The 17020-nt window shown below is 37.4% G+C and overlaps 1 protein-coding gene across 1 annotated transcript in view; it reads right to left on the bottom strand.

Annotated features, from left to right (window-relative positions):
• TTN (titin) overlaps positions 1 to 17020 on the bottom strand; it is a gene marked incomplete at both ends in the record, with an annotated part of 239913 nt that overhangs the window by 202888 nt on the left and 20005 nt on the right. The window contains 24 exons of the mRNA XM_080346387.1: positions 3324 to 3512; positions 4355 to 4480; positions 4587 to 4871; positions 5410 to 5641; positions 5838 to 6003; positions 6093 to 6234; positions 6321 to 6581; positions 7026 to 7286; positions 7471 to 7731; positions 7824 to 8087; positions 8588 to 8848; positions 9119 to 9379; positions 9478 to 9741; positions 9847 to 10119; positions 10273 to 10539; positions 10814 to 11095; positions 11181 to 12871; positions 13355 to 13523; positions 13627 to 13791; positions 13921 to 14144; positions 14863 to 15107; positions 15620 to 15850; positions 15965 to 16170; positions 16828 to 16970. Coding sequence (XP_080202513.1) covers positions 3324 to 3512; positions 4355 to 4480; positions 4587 to 4871; positions 5410 to 5641; positions 5838 to 6003; positions 6093 to 6234; positions 6321 to 6581; positions 7026 to 7286; positions 7471 to 7731; positions 7824 to 8087; positions 8588 to 8848; positions 9119 to 9379; positions 9478 to 9741; positions 9847 to 10119; positions 10273 to 10539; positions 10814 to 11095; positions 11181 to 12871; positions 13355 to 13523; positions 13627 to 13791; positions 13921 to 14144; positions 14863 to 15107; positions 15620 to 15850; positions 15965 to 16170; positions 16828 to 16970 — 6869 coding nt within the window. The remainder of the gene's footprint in view (positions 1 to 3323; positions 3513 to 4354; positions 4481 to 4586; positions 4872 to 5409; positions 5642 to 5837; positions 6004 to 6092; positions 6235 to 6320; positions 6582 to 7025; positions 7287 to 7470; positions 7732 to 7823; positions 8088 to 8587; positions 8849 to 9118; positions 9380 to 9477; positions 9742 to 9846; positions 10120 to 10272; positions 10540 to 10813; positions 11096 to 11180; positions 12872 to 13354; positions 13524 to 13626; positions 13792 to 13920; positions 14145 to 14862; positions 15108 to 15619; positions 15851 to 15964; positions 16171 to 16827; positions 16971 to 17020) is intronic.

Raw genomic sequence — 17020 nt, 5'->3', positions numbered from 1 at the left:
TAGGTAAGAATAAAGTTAGGAAAAGGATTAGAACAGATATTTTGCAGGAATAAAAAATATCCTTATAATATTGGGGGGTTGGGGGGAGAAAACAATAATTAGTATTGAAAGAATGTCCAGCACTTTAGTGCTACAACAACACTATTAAATGTGAATGCTTACACATTTAAGAGCTCTGTTCCTGCTGGCTTAATTCTATGTACCAGTTAAGCCTATTGGACTTTCATGGGACCAAGACACGGTCTGTAATGCCTAATACATCTTTAAATTGAGAGCCTCAATTTAGAAAGTAGCAGCAGAAGATGATGGTAAGTGCTTTGAACAGCTCATATACTGCAGTTTCTTTCTTCACTCTCAAGAACCAAATCAATAGGATAAATGGCTTCCTCATTATTCATCTTAGTTTTCTGCTCTTTTGAGCTCAGCAGAAATACTATCACCTGTCCAGTGCGGTGATAATACATTTTTAGGTCTTCACTAGAGGTAACACTACTAACATTTTAATATGCTCATGTGAGGAAGAAGTGGCAGGAGTCTTAGCAAAAATAAATATTTATATCTCAGGGAGAGTGAAGGGTAGAAGACAATTAATTAGTTCAGTAATACAATACTTGCACTCATTAACCCTTTTAAATAAATTGAGCTATATTGTTAACTTTGGAATTGGAACCTTGGATTTACTGGAAACAAGCTGGAGCCATAATATTTGAAAGACCAGGTATCTAGTTCAACATTGCTTATCTGACATTCTTATCTTCCAGCTTCAGGAATTCTCAAATTGTAAAAATTCCTTCCAACCTGTTTTGCTTTACATCTCACTGCATATCGTGAAGGATATGAGGAGAATAAGCCTCGGACAACTGTGACTTGATAGCAAGAGGCATGAAGTTACAATGCTATATTTCCGGTACTACATGCCACTTATGAATAGAGCTTTAAATGTGGAGGGAAAAACCCAAAGTGGAGCTTTCTCAATTAAATACTGATAATAAAGGAAATATGAGTGAGGCGCAGGCAGTGATAAAGAAGTTGCAAAAGGTAAGTCATAATGTTAAAAGTCAGATAACCACCTTTGACTGTTAATATTGCAGCAGTTGTTGTCCCTCCGTAATCATTATACACAGTACATCTGTACAGTCCTTGATCTGTCAACTGGGCATTTAGGATTGTGAGCATCAGGACATTTCCATTTTGTGATATCTTCAGTTTTTCAGACACTTCTATCCTTTCACCTTCATGAGTCCAAAGAAACTCAGAGAATAATTCATTTTCTAAGCCACATACGAACTGAGCAGTGTCACCACATTTCACAGTTAGGTCTCTGAGCTGCAAGAGAATCTTTGGAGGGACACCTTTCATCTCCCGAGCAGTGGCCATAGAGATTCTGGTGCTCTGAGATGTTTGGGAAAGGATTGTTGTGTGCGTGGCTTCCATTTCTTCAACTGATGTAGCCTTCATAGTCAAACTTTTTGATAAACTTTCAAAAACCTGCACACCCAATTCCTGTGATGGCTGTTGCACTGATTTAAATTCTTTTTGATAAGTTTTAATGTTCTTCTTTGTGAGAGGAGCGACATGAAGTTGTGATATAGCCTGTGACCGGATAGACTCTTTTACATCTTTCCCAGAACTCTGCCTATCTAGGGCTTGCACTGTGTAATCAAGTAACAAAAATAACAACAACATTAGTGTCTAAAGTACTTTACTGGGCCATGTTCTGAACAAAATCAAACAGCATGGAAGATGAAAATGAATGACCTTCATTTGAAAACTCAGCATGCCAGATGCATTATGCCATTATGCTCTTGACACAAAGATTATCCATTCACATATATGAATGACAAGTGATGCCTAAAGTAGTCATGCAGTTGATACTTGTCTCTTTCACTAAAGTTGTCCATTTTAGTATTGGAAACTTATTATGGAATTTTTTAAGGAGGTTTTTTGTTTTTTTTTTTTTTTTCCCTACAGGATAGGGCAAAATACGCCAGTTGATACTATAAAGATCAGTTAATTACTTGTTTTAAAAATCTGAATACCTTCAGTAAAATTATTCCATTCTTTGACCTATACCAAGATACAAGTTTACAAATTTTCAAATGTTACAGCTTAAACAAAAGAAATGAGAACGGCTAGGTTACGGAGGGTAGGTACTACTAACAGTAGATAGTAAAGAAGAGGTGTAAAACAAGGAAAGATGATAATTAGTAACAGCATGAAAGTGTGATATACAACAAACTGCATCCCTTTGAAGTAAAAATGGGGCTTTACCTTCTGCAGTCACTGTAAGTGTAGCTGTGCAAGTTGTTTCTCCAGCACTATTTCTTGCCTTGCAAGAGTATTGGCCAGCATGCTCTAAGAAAGCATCTACTATTATCAGTATAGCTGTGCCTGTAGACTCATCAAAGTGGAAAACTAAGTCTTTTGTGGGCAACATGAGTTGTTGATTATGAAACCACTGGATTTTTGGTTTGGGCATGCCAGAGACTCTGGCTTGAAATCTGACTGACTCCCCACTGCATACCCTGCAGCTTGAAATAGGCTGGATAAAGGTGGGCCTTTGGCCAATAGATTCCTCCTTAAGTGAAACAGATGAAGAAACATGCCAATGGGACTCTGATGTAACTTCTTCAACCTTTTTAAATCCTGAAAAGAAGCATGTCAACTTTTAATTTCTTACCCTACACTATAATAAATTTTCTCTCTCATTCAAGATTGTTTTTCTAACTTACAACTTAACAGCATGAATTATTCTAATTCATCATTTATAAAATCTGTTGCAAAAAGAAAACAAAATATTTATGGTTAAATAATATCAAGGACAATACAGCATTTAAATAGCAAATTCTCCAGACAATATTTCTGTTCTAAAACTTTGGTCAATGTTTCATCAATTCATATGAATGTAAACTGTTTCTTTGCAGCTGCTCAAGTTTAACACGTTTTCAAACACTTTCAAAGTAATTAATTTTATACAAGAACTCTTATTAGATTATCCTCACAGTCAAATCAAAGAATGTGTAAGCAAAGCACTTATATCAGAAATAAGGTTTCTACCATGTTTGATGCATGACAGACTCTAAGACTGGAGAGAATGAAAACATGAGGTGCATGGAACATTGAAAAATTGTGGAATAAGTTTTCTGTGCGTGACCTGTATTTTAGAGACATAAATGTATGCTGTGGACATTGTAAATGGTAGCAATTAATTGAGTTAATAGACAACAGGACAGACAACGACTCACATATAATTACCAGTGTATATTAAGATTAGTATTGGAACATGACTTAAATAAGACACCTTCTTTAATTGCACACCATACCTTCTAACTTCAAGGTAGCAGTGCTTGTCACTTGGCCTACAGAATTACTAGCCACAAAGGTATAGATTCCTTCATCCTCCGGATAAGCTTCAGCAATCTCCAGCTGGTAAGTGTCTTCAAATTGAGTCATTCTAAAAAATCGCGATGGCTTGATCTCTTTCTCTTTGCTGTACCAAGAGACTTTCAGATCTGCTCAAGGAACAGAAAGAAGAAAAAAATGTGTGTTCCTATATTAGACTAGTAAGTAAACACTACTATTTATACCTATCAGAAGTCTTAATGTCAAGTTTAAATGTGTCTTGTGTTACTTTGGTAATGTATGATCAGTGGAAAGTGGGCTACATATTGCTTTAAGTTTTGATTTTTGCATTGAAAATATTTGTCTGGGAAAACTGATTCTAGTGCTGCTATATTCCTCAGTAAAAATAACTTTTCTTTTCCTCTCTTAATGTATACATTTAAAAATATTTTGCTACTACTAAAATCAGGGAAAGTGTCATTTTAAAAAAGTGACTCGTGAATATTCCACTACTATTCATACTCAAAGTCATTTATTGAAGTGAAGAAAGTTAGTTTTATTTGATTTTGTGTTAGCTTGGGAAGAATTATTTTAATTGTAGAATGATATTCTATGTAACTAAAACTAGCAAACTTATTTAAGGAAAATCTACACACAAAAGGTTACTCTGTGTTTTAAAATGCCACACTTTACTCACTGACAGTTTTCCAACCTCAGCTAGCATTTGAAATGATGAGAAAATTCCAAAGACAAATTTTTTTGAAACAGACCTTATTTTTAGAAACACTTAATGTTGACGACAGTTTATAACTTCCATGCTCAATGACATCTTTGACAAATGACCTGCTTGACTGACAGTTGTCAGTGAACAACACTTTGCTCTGTGTGTGTATCGAATAACTGTACTTCCAGGGCAAGACTGATCCCAGCACATTTACTGTTTCATTTTTTCTGAGTTCAAGATGAAAAATTCTGAGAGATGAAAAGATGTACAGGATTTCTTTAAACCCACCTGTCCCTGTAACTCTGCACTGAAAACGAGCAGACTGTCCCTCAGAAGTAACAGCATCACGTAGTGGTACCATGACAGCAGGTGGATACACTGGCACTTCTAGCTCAGGAGAAACAACTTCTGGGACTAAAGGTTGAGAAAAAAAAAAAATAAGTCATTTTTAAAGGTGAAGAGCACACACATGTTGACAATCTCATTTCATAACACATTGTTATGAGCACAGGAAACTCACTTTCTACTGAAAGAGAAGCTGAAGTTCTGGCAACTCCATAGTCATTGTTTGCTTCACAGGTGTACACTGCTGCATCTTCAGGGAAAGTTTCAATCAGCAATAGAGTATATTCTTGTGCGTCATGAAGAAATTTGCACTTGAAACCTGGAGAAAGCTGTTGATCATCTTTGTACCAGGAAATTTTGGGCTGGGGTTTGCCTGATATCATAGCACAGAACCGGGCAGGTTTGCCAGACTCCACAGTGGTTGGCTCTAGCTCCTGAATAATCTGGGGTGGCTCTGGAGCTGCAAATTGGGACAGGAAAATGGAAGGGGAGAAAGGAAAGAGAGAAATCTCGTTATTGATATTTATCAAACATTCAAAAATGTTAGCAGGGAAATTTTATTTTTAAAATATTATTTCCAGTGTTGCATGTCCATGAAAGTCTGCCATTTTCCTTGATACAGGGGAATGATCTAGCAGAATTAGCTCTGTTGACGTGTTTTCTGGTAAAATGTGTCCCAGAATTATTAGCTTGATCCCTCTGGGAAGGCATATTTGTCCGTATGAACAAATCAGCCTTATTTGGACTTGAGCATGTCCTGGTCCAAATAAATACAGTGAGGAAAAGAACTGCTATAGCATTTTCATCAGCTAGCCAGCTATTTCAGTAGAGCAAGAAACATCCAGGTACATGAGGATTTTGGTAGTGTTCCGGACACAAGATTCTGTTTGGATTTTTATTTTTAACTTTGAGAGTTAGAATTCTAGAAAAGCTATACAGAAATCAGAAAAACACAGAGTAATAAATACAGTCAAAGCATTGTTTGCAGGGACACCTACCATTCACATAGAGAACAACAGAACTCCTATTACGTCCTGCAACAAATGTATATTCTCCAGCATCAGAGTAAGTGGTTTCAAATATGGTCATTCGATGAACTCTCCTTTCCACCACGTAACTGTATCTTTCCTCATATTGGAAGTTGATCTCAATACCGTCCTTGTACCACTGTGGTTCAACATCATCTTCGTTGACTTCAAATTCAATTTCAGCTCTTTGTCTCTCAATTACCTTTGAACAAGTAGAATAAATATTAGAAAAGAAGCCTCTATTTATACAGATGGTCCCACATTCCAGTTTCCTAGAAGAAGGTCCTGACCTTTTTACACATTTTTGTGTTACGACTCTTGCTGATTAGATATTGTTGGTCTTCCTTTGCATTATTCTTTGAGTGACGAAGTTATGAAATATTTATTATAGGCCATACCTGAATATCTTTACGGGCACTTCTGATACGAATGTCACGACCTTCCACTATCAAATTGGCACTGGATGTGTTTCCACCTGCTACTACAGTGTACTGGCCAGCATCAGACATTCTTGTGGAAGCAATGATGAGACGATGGACATACTTCTCTCTCTGAATTTTCATCCTAAGCAAATCAGAAAAGCAAATGATCAAGTTACTTCTTGAGGGAAAATATATAACAAAAGTGAATATGGTGTAGAAGCAATAATTTACCTGTCGCCAATCTGGAGTTCTTGTCCATCCTTCATCCACTGGACCTGAATGTCAGGTTCTGAAACTTCACATTCAAAAATAGCCCTCTTCTTCTCCACAACCTTGATGTCTTTAATATGCTTCCTAAATTCAATGTGACGAGCTAGGGCACAAAAAAGTAGAATGAGTACCATGACGATATTTAAGCCACTAAAAGTAACTAAATATACAGATCAAGAGGGCAAATACCTTCCACATATAAAGTAGCTGACGAAGCTGCCTTTCCAGCAACAAAAGTGTATTCTGCAGCATCACCAAAATGCACATTCCTTATGGAGAGGGAGTGTGTGAGCTTCTTTGTTCGTATCTGGCATTTATCAGTCGATTTTATTTCTACCCCATTCTTTAGCCATTTATATGAGATACCTTCATAGTTAACAGTAACTTCAAAAGTTATTGTATCTTTCTCTTCAGCATTGATGTCTTTTAGCATGGAAGTAATAAGGATGGCTAAAAGAAAAGAAATGGACACGGTTTGGGGTTTTTTGTTCTGTTTTGCTTTATTTTAAACACATATTAACTAGATCAGAGATGGCTGAAATTCTTTAAGACAGATTCTGATTTTTGGTAATATTAAAAGGAATATTCTGTGTCCAGAATCAATACTACAATTAAATTTCCCCAAACTTCTGAATGACATCAGAATCCAAACTCTGTCTCCTATGGCAACTTGGCATTTAGGCATGTTGGTCTAAACAGAAGAAGCCAAGATCTGACTTTCAAGTTCACAGCTTCTAGATCTCTTTTAAAAATGTAACTGAGGCTGTCTAGGGTTATTTGAAAATAGCTCTACAACAGTGCAGGTTTTCTCTGGGTGGCACCAAGTGCATGTATTAACACAAACTCTGTTATTGGTAACTGTAAAATATTCTGGTCCATTTCAGTTTTACATACGTTTTACAGTCAGAGTTGCACTGACTCTGTCATTTCCACAGACAAACGTGTATTCCGCAGAATCTTCACTGCTTGTGTTCATGATGTTGAGCTGATGGAGTTTCCCCTGGACCACTATTTTGAACTTTTCACTCATTTCAATCTCCACACCATTTTTCAGCCAGACAGCAGGCACATTGAAATGAGAAACTTCACATTGAAAAGAGGCAGTTTTGGTCTCAGGGATCTCAATATTTTTCATGGTCTTTGTGATGTGTAGGGCTGAAAGGAGTTAAAAAAAAGAAAAAGACAAAAGAAAATATTTTTTTCAAGTCAGTATGTGTGGAAGACTGCAAACAAACAAACAAACAAGGGTAACAGGCTACAAAGTGTCAGGTCAAGTTGTTCAATATGATGTGGTGTAGCAATTAATATAATTACTTTATTAAAAACTTATGGTACTTACTTTCCACAAACAGTTTTGCTTTACACTCAATTTGACCAACAAGAGCTGTGTATTCCCCAGCATCAGCAGGAGATATGTTATGCAGCATAAGCTTGTGAACTTTCCTTTGAGAGATCATCTTGTATTTATCACTTTGTTTAAGCTCAACATTTTTGTGGAACCATCGGACTGGTACAGTATCATGGGATACACTCAGTTCAAAGGAGACAACAGCATTTTCCAAAGCAGTCACATCCTTTGGCTTTTTGATGATCTTAACAGCTTGAGGAAACAAATGAGCAAGATTCAGCAGTGTGTTTGATTTGAATCTCAAACCACACATTAAAGCACATATTCAAACCAGATTGACTTACTCTCCACATGAAGTCTGGCATTTGCTCCTATCTTTCCAAGCTTAAAGCTATAAACAGACTCATCAGTGATAACACAGTGTTTGATTTTCAGTGTGTGAACAGTTCCTTTCACTGAAATTTCATATTTGTCATTTGATTCAAGTTCAACACCATTTTTGATCCACAGAGCTCCTTTCACATCTGCGTGGGTCAGTTCTACACTGAAAACTGCCTCCTGTGTTTCTGTCACAGTCAAGTTCTTCAGTGTCTTCTTTATCTTAACAGCTAGGGAAAAAAAAAAAAAAAATAAAAAATAAAAGTTTACAAAACAGAGCAAAATTAAAAATTAATAGTAAATATAATAACCTTAATAAAACTGAATCATGGTGCTTCATTTTAAAATATGGTATGTATGTTCTGATTTATATGGTTTCCACCAAAGCGGTATGCTCAGAAAACAAAAAGAAACATTTACTTGTGGCGTCTATGAGAAATGGGAATGTTTTTATTTAATATGTTTACTACACAACTAGCAAAGGGTGAATTTCGATCTGATAGCCAGTGCCTTGAATAAAATGTGTTTTTATTAAAATACCATACTAAATTCCAAATTAGGCGACTCCAAAATGCAGTATGTTTGCTACCTCAGAAAGCGCCTCATAATATAAAAACATTTTCGAAAAATGAAGCCAACTATGCTCGCATTTTAGGGCCTGATCGAAGACACAGTTAGTGATGTTGGACTGAGTCTTAAAGACATCAGTTAGTTATATAAAAATACTGACCTTCGACCTTCAGTTTGGCAGATGTCTTTGAGCTTGCTATTTCATAGCTATATTCGCCCATATCATCCAGTTTTGTGACAGGGATATTGAGCCTTCTCTTTGCACCATCAGATTCAGCACGATACTGATCTGTCATAGCTAATGGTCTTCCATTTTTTAGCCACTGGCCCTCTGATTCTGGATTTGCCACCTCACATTCAAAAACTGCTGTCTGGGATTCAGCCACAGTAAGGTCACTGAGAGGCTTTGAAATGGCTCCACCTGTTGAGAAGCAAAAGCACGTGGTTTTGTTGTGTTGCTGTTCAACTTTCCCTCATACAGAAATGCAACCACATGAAAAGTTAATATTAGAATTCTTTGCCCTAATTTGCATTATGAGTTCTGTGAAAAATCAAGAACACAATGTGACCTGAACGTCACAAAAAGATGCTTCTTACTTCTATCCTAGTTATTATTTTACAAAATACAGTATATTGAGCATTGTTTTTAAAGCACAGTGAAATAAAAATCTTGGACTTTAACCCTACTAACCTGCTACTATAAGCTTTCCAGATGTTTTCTTCTCTCCAGCATAAAATACATATTCTCCTTCATCATCTTTCATCATCTTCACCACTGTCAATTTATATATTTTGCCATGTGCTTCAATTTTATATTTAGGACCAGCCTTGATTTCTTGGCCTTTGAAATGCCAAATTACATCAATCCCTGAATGGGAGAGCTCGACCTCAAAGGACACGTTCTGTGTTTCAGTGCAGGTGATGTCATGAAGACCTCTAATAATCTCAATTTCTATAAAAAGAAATGTGACAAATATATTGGTTGCTTTCACAGTTTTGTATTTAAAGAAATAATTTCACAAATGACTGTGCATCTTAAAGGAAACCTACTTTCAACTGTGACATTGCAGCTTGTTTCAACTTTGCCAACCATCAGCTTAAAACGTCCTTCATCTGATGCGTGGGTTCTGGTAAGTACTAGCCTCTGTTTAGTGCCTTTACATACAGCTTGTACACGTTCATCAGGCTTTATCTGATGATCGTTTAGGTACCACTTAGAAGAAGACACATCAGGTGCTGAAACTTTGCATTCGAGGATAGCTTTTGTTCCTTCAACTACGTGAACATCTTTTAGAGGCACCACTATTTCCACACCTGTGAAGATGAAAAATATTCATTGTGAAAAAACTATGCCTTTAAGAAGCAATCCTTAAGGATCCAAAAATCAAACACTCCTTCAAAATCATGATAATGACTTACTGTACACTGTGATCTTTCCAGTGGTTGACAGTTCAAGATCGGGAACACTAAAAGAATAAGTTCCACTATCTTCCTTTGTTGCATCTTCTATCAGCAACATGTGTGACTGTTTATCCAACACAATGTGAATACGATCACTCGATTGAATTTCATGACCATCTTTCATCCAGACACCTTCCACATTTTCTAGGGAGACTTTAACTTCAAGTTGTACAATATCTCCCTCACAAACTTTTTGATCAGTAAGTCCTTGAAGAATAGCCATGGGACGAGCTGTGGAATGAAATGAACTTAATTAATCCTCATAGAAGAGAAGCAGAATATTGAATATCAAGGCAATATGGCATACAGTAATATAGCTATAATGTATGCTATAATATGGAAAATCTATAATATAGAGACAATATAAGTATTAGAAATGCTTACGTTTCATCTTCAGTTTGCAGTGAGTCCTTTTTCCATGAACAACAAAGCTATACTCTCCTTGATCATCTTTATTAACATCTCTAATAGTGAGGATTTGGCGACCACGGCGGGATGCAATCACATATTTATGAGTAGAGGCCAGTTCAACATCGCCATGATACCATTTCCCCTCCACGTCTTCTCGGGAAATCTCACATTCAAGTTCACCTGAGAAGGATTCTGGTACTTCAACATCCTCAAGTTCTTTAATGAACTCAACCAGAGTACCTACAGTCAAAAGTAATTACATTAATGAATAAGCTTGATTAGATATCCATGATGAAAAATTTCTTATTAAATGAGCCTAAGGAAATTAAAATATATACGTGGTGTAACCATTTTACATAAATATAGATGCAAACTTTCATACTGGATTCTGAGAACATGAAGGCAGCTGGAACACTCCTTGGTATGTTAGACATCAGTTTAAACTCTCTTATTTCTTCCTGAAGCCAATTTCACTTCAGCAGTACTGCATGGTGCTAAGTTTCATACTGCTTACCTTCAACAGTAAGCTTTGCAGTAGTTTTGATAGATTCATCTTCTACCAGTGCACAGCTGTAGTCATCAGCATCAGACGTTTCAATTGCTAGTACAGAAAGAAAATGAGCCTTTCTGTCTGAGTGCATCCTGTATTTGTCTCCAGAATGAATCTCAATTCCATCCTTAAACCATTTCACTTTGACAAAGGGTTCTGATGTTTCACATTCAAATGTTGCCATGGAGTCTCTCTCTTTAGCAACAACATCTTGTAACTTCTGGGTGAAGTTGATTAACTGCTTGGCTGTAAAACAATATGCAATGAATCAACAGTGCACTGGCCATATAGACTTAACACACTATGATAAAAGTAAGAGAATTTAATTTACCTTGTACTAACAGGAAAGCATGGCTTGAAGTTTCACCAGCTATATTGACTGCTTTCACCATGATGCTGGCAGAATCATCAGAAGTCACATCTCTGATGACTAATTCGCAAACATTATCTTCAGGCCAGTACCAATACACACGATCAGTCCTTTCAATCTGCACACCATTTTTGAACCACTGGCACTCTGGGTCTGGTTTTCCCACCACTCTCACACGGAAGTGTGCATCTGTCCCCTGGGCTACAGTCTGGCTTTGAATTCGTTCAAATATCTTGGGAGCCTCCATGCTTGGACTAAGCTCAACCTTCTCTGGTTTGAATGCTGGAATGGTGATTTTGCCTTCAGGAGGAAGTGCCTTCTTCTCTTCCTCTGGGATCTCTTTGGTCCAGTGAAGAAGTTCTTCTTTTGTCTTTTTTAACAGTTCTTCATATGATTCATCTTTTTTGCGAGACTTAAGTTCTACAGCAGTGATGGCTTCATAATAGCCCTCTTCTGTTCTACGCTTGAATTTACTACGCAGCTCTTCAGATTCCTCTGAAAGCTTCTCATGAGTGATTCTTTCAGCCCTTTTCAGTTTCACCACTTCTTTGGTTGTTGTCTCTGCAGGTTTGTCTACCTTCTGTACCTCAAAGAGAAGTTTTCCAGGCTCTGTCACTACAGGCTCATGTTTGGGTTCAGGAGCACGACGAAGAACAGATCTGAAGTCTTCCCTCTGCTGGATCTCGAGTCTCACCTTATGTTCAATAAAGCCTTCTGGATTCTCTGCAGTGACTTTCACCTCTCCCGTGTCATATGATTTGCAGTCCACAATATCCAGGTAGTAGATTCCATCGTAACGGAGTCTAAACCTTTTGCTCTTACGGATGAGCTGCCCATTGAGGTACCAGTTGACCTTGGGCAAAGGATAGCCAGTCACACGGCAGCGGAATCGTGCTGTTTCACCTTCCAGAACTCTTGCAGGTTCTGGAACCAAAACAAGTTCTGGTTTTTGTTTTTCCTTTTGGTCCAGTGCAACTGCAGGAAGAGCACCCTCATGGGCCATTCTTTCTAACTCCTCAATTCGCTGCAGTCCTCTTCTGCCTTCCGGCAACTGGGATTCTTCCACAAGGCTTTTCTCATCCTTCACAATCAGAGTAGCAGAGGTATGGTCTGTACCGTATTTGTTAGTTGCCCTGCAAGTGATCACTCCACTATCTCTGGAATAGGCTACTCCATAGTCAAGGCTACAGTACCCAAACTCATTGATCATGCGGAGTCTGTTAGCTGCTTCCAAGGGTTTGCCATCATGCAACCACTCCACCACCATGGTTGGGTCACCAATTGGTGTAAGCCTGCACTCAAAGTGAGCTGGTCCAAATTGCTTGAGCCTTAAAGATGTAAGCTTCTTCTTAAAAAATGGTTTCTGTTGCTTTTCTTTGTCATAGAGATCTCCTTCCTCCCATTGCTCTTGGCCATAACGCAAATGGAGAGGCTCTAACTCTGGTGCTGCAATCTCCTTGGCTTTGTAAGTTCCTTTTGGAATTATTAATCTCCTTTCTGGTTCAGGTTCTGCATGTTCAACTTCAACATTTACTTTGCACCGAGTAGTGTCCCGCCCAGCTTTATTGATAGCAGTAGCAGTATACCATGCAGCATCTTGCCTGGCAGTAGATTCAATTTTAAGGGCAGCTGCCCCTTTGGTTCCCTCAATCCTGAAATATTAAAACAATTGTTTAAAACTTTTTTGTACTTCTCCAAAATTTGGTCAAAGCCTCCAAAGGCAAATCTCTGGAGCAATTAGACATGTTGTGTATGTTTATTCATGTTTATGAGTGCAGTGCCTAAAAAATCAAACAGGTAAGGATAATAAAAAGAAGTCCTGAATTCAAAAGCAGTTTTGCCCACTGAGGACTTAAAAATCAGAGACAGATACAGGTTCCCTAAACCTCTGCTCTAAAAGCATTGGCTTTGCAGAATACAAAATACACCAATACACAAGCTGGACAAATGGAGTGAGTCCTACAAGATATTTTAGATCTCTTAGCCTTACTGCAATGCAAAAGCTGTTAGCAGCTTCAGTAGCCATTGGACTAAGAACTTCTATGGAAGCAAGGGTATTCAGCACACTGTAGGAGACACTTTGCAGGATGGTGATTGTTAGCTCCTTACTATTTAAACAAAATAAAAATGCTTACTTTATTTGGGGATATTTATGAGGTACAATGATGTCACTGTTCTTCAGCCACACAATGTCAGGATTAGGGTTACCAGTAGCTTTCACTGCCATCTTCAGTTTAGAGCCCTCCTTTACGCTAACATTCTTCAGCCTTTCCACAAAGTGTGGTCTGACTAGGTCTTCCTTAGCTGAAAGTGCAAGGGTAAGTTATCACAAGAGGAAATTACATAACCATGTTTTCTACTAAGAAACACTCTTCAGCCTCCTAAAGCTAACACACACAGCAGATACCTTCCACAGTCAGTGTCATTGAGACTGACGCTTTGCCTGCTCTATTCTGAGCAATTACTGCCCATTCGCCAGAGTCATCAGGCATAGCAGGAACAATGATCAATGACTGGGTGCCATCTTCTTTAATCACTATTTTATGAGTGTAGTCATTAACCACTTGCTGACCTGCAGATATATATGAAAAAAAAAAAAAAAGAGAGAAGTTGCACTCAAAACAGCATGTCAACAAGATGTAAAATGTACATAAGATTTTTTTTTTAAGATTATTCATTGATTAAAATGAGACTGATGTACCATTATGGAACCAGTATGTCTCTGGCATAGGTCTGCCAACAACTTTTAAGTCAAATCTTGCTGTCTGCCCCTGTGAACATTTAAATGACGTAGGTTTCAGCACAAAAACTGGCTTATATAGTCTCTCCAGTTGTCCTTCATCAGTTTCATCTAATCTGCGGGCAGGAGAACGAGAAGGAGAACTGCGAGCAGGAGATCGGCTTGGAGAACGTGGAGAAATAGACCTGGAAGGAAAAGATAAGGTATGTGTGTAAAACAACATCACATAGCAGTGGGCAGGCATGAAAAACAGAGTTCAACTTTTGCCTTTAGCATAATTTATTTTAAAGAGGTTAACCAATTTTTCTATGTGAGAAATTATGACAAAAATAATTTTTATTTGTAGTCAATTTTCTTCATGTTTTTAACAGCAATTTGTGTAGCTGAATAGTGTTAGGACATACCACAGTCATGGAAATTTTTGAGTTTTTGATACTGTACAGATATGGATGCAATCCTTTGTATGTTTGTGTGTGTGTGTATGTATACAGAGACAACACAGTACATGACAGCAGTGGATTTTTTTCTGTCGTAGAAATACAGCTATTTCAAGGGTGGCAGTAAGAGTTACACACAGTACTAAAACCTCAAGTGCAGAAGATTTTTTTTTTTTCAAAACCAAGTACTTTAAGAAATATATATGGTTGCTGAGGTTGTAAATCTGATACTGCAGCTGGATATGCTATGTGAATGCCGGTTTTCTGAAAACTGCACTGCTCACTAAGAAGGCTAATCAGACAAAGATTTGGCACATAAATCAATATAAGCCATCAAAACAGCATTTAGAACTTCTCCAGAGGTATGCAAGCTCCAATAACTTAAGCTGTTTAGCTGCTGTGTAGTGAGTTTTTGGACTGGAGCAGACTTAAGTCTCAAGAAATGTATATATTACTGGGTACCTACCTGTATCTTCTCATAACTTCTGGTCCTGGCATATAACCTGGAGTTGCTGTGGGTGCAACTGGCTCAACATACAGTTTTGCTGAGCAAATGGCATTTCCTTTCATATTACTGGCAAAGACAGTATAAATTCCTTCATCTTCAGGTAAAACAACAGGCAAACGCAGACTGGCACTGCCATCTTGCAGAACTTCAATGTGGTAGTGCTCTCCATGCCTTATGCGCTTACCATCTTTGTACCATGCAATCTGCATGGAAAGAAACAGTAGAATGCTATGTGAGTTCTTCTAAAAGCAACGATCCAATAACGACGCATGCATACAACATATTACAGCTTCTTATTTTTCAGCTGATGAATTGTCACAGCCCATATATGTGCTAACATTAACATTTTTACTTCACACAAATAAGACTAAAGTAACATGCTTTCACAGCAGCCCGAAACACAAGTTTTGGAGCTAAAAACAAACGTAAAGCCCATGTTGACAAAGAGCAAAGTGATCTAGACTGGACTTGCTACTGTGTACCCACTTGTGTGAGTTAACTCGGAGATACTCAGAAGACCAATTTAACTGGTAAATCTGGCTTAGCTCTGAATGGGCTAACCAACCTGACACTATTCTATTAACGGACAAAATGAAAATTCAAAATATCAACATAAAAGACTGGGATATGTCTGACAATGAGATGTTAAGGGATTTTTCAGGTAGAGCAGCGGATAGTTTTTGAAATAGATTGATGTCATATAGGTTTGGGGTACCTTCGGCAATGGATATCCAGTTGTCTTGCAATGGAAAGTAACTCCTGTCCCTTCAAAGGTTCTGTAGTTTTTTAATCTTAAATCAAATCCTGCTTCTATAGCTTCAGATTCAGAAATATCGACCATCATCACTTCTCCATCTTCTTCAAGAAGTTCATCTAAGGTGGTCTTAATAATTCTGAGTTCAATTTCCTTGATAAGTCTTTCTTCAAAAGAAGAAATATGAAATTCCTATACAGAAAAGCAAAACCATTAGTTCTGTGTGCCAGATAATGACCTTCTGAAAAAGTGATTTGTACTGGTAAAATGTCAATATACAAAATTAGTATGGAGTGGCAGACATACCTCATCTTCTACGAAAGTTCTGACCATCACTGTATCTTTTGCCATTTTCTTCCTAATTAGGGCTTGTTCTTTTTCATATTCTTTTTCAAAGTCACCATATGAAATAGCTGGGGCTCCCTCAGCCACTTTAGGTTCCTGTACATATGCAGTCACCTGAGTTTGGTACATCATTTCTTGTTGCGATTTTATGTAGGCTTCATAATCAGCTGAGAATTAAGAACACATTAATTTTGATAAGCTTTCATGGTTTTCCATGGACTGAATAGAGAAAACAAGGTTTTTTTACTGTTTTTTACTGGTTTTGGTAATTCAAGCAGAATTTCTGTTTAGCCAATAAAATACAAACAGCAACAAAATCCAAAGACTGGTGCCCTGAGATGAGCCTTACAAACAGGTAAAAGGTTTTCTGTGCTATTTAAGTGTTGTAGTTCTCAAAATGAAAACACTTGTAGAGACTATTTTACAATTTATTCACAGCAGCTCTGTCTCCTGCAAACTTTCATGCATTTTCACCAGGACAAAAGAAAAAAAATAAAGCTAGCTTCTTTCTTTCTAATAGAACAACCTGTTACTTGACTAAGCTCCTTTCACCACATCACTCTCCTGATGTCTTATGTTATATAGACCATTATGGATGTCAAAAGAAGAACATACCTATAGCTATAAATCCTAGCAAGGAATATAAGTCCTTCAAAACCCTGATGTCAAATACTCTGTCTAGCAGAAACAGAGCTAGCAGATCTCCCTTTATGTTTCCTGAATTGACCAAACTAAGCTGCAAAGAATTTGCAATAACTTTTTTTTTCCCTTTTAAAAGTTAATTTTAAGAAATATTTTTCCCATTTCTTTAAACTACAATGTACCTTCTTCTAGTAAGGAGACCGTTGCAGAAGCTTCTCCATATTTATTTCGAACAATAATAGTGTATTCTCCGGCATCATCGGCAAAAGTCATGGAAATTTCAAGTTTGCATTCCCCGGTTTCTCTTTTGTAACTCACTTTGTATCTGTAGAAAACATAATAGTACAATTTCTCTATAATTCCAACAAACAGACT

This window comes from Nesoenas mayeri (assembly GCF_963082525.1).
Source record: "Nesoenas mayeri genome assembly, chromosome: 6".
Classification (NCBI taxonomy): Eukaryota; Metazoa; Chordata; class Aves; order Columbiformes; family Columbidae; genus Nesoenas; species Nesoenas mayeri.
This window is presented reverse-complemented; position numbering and strand designations above follow the sequence as displayed.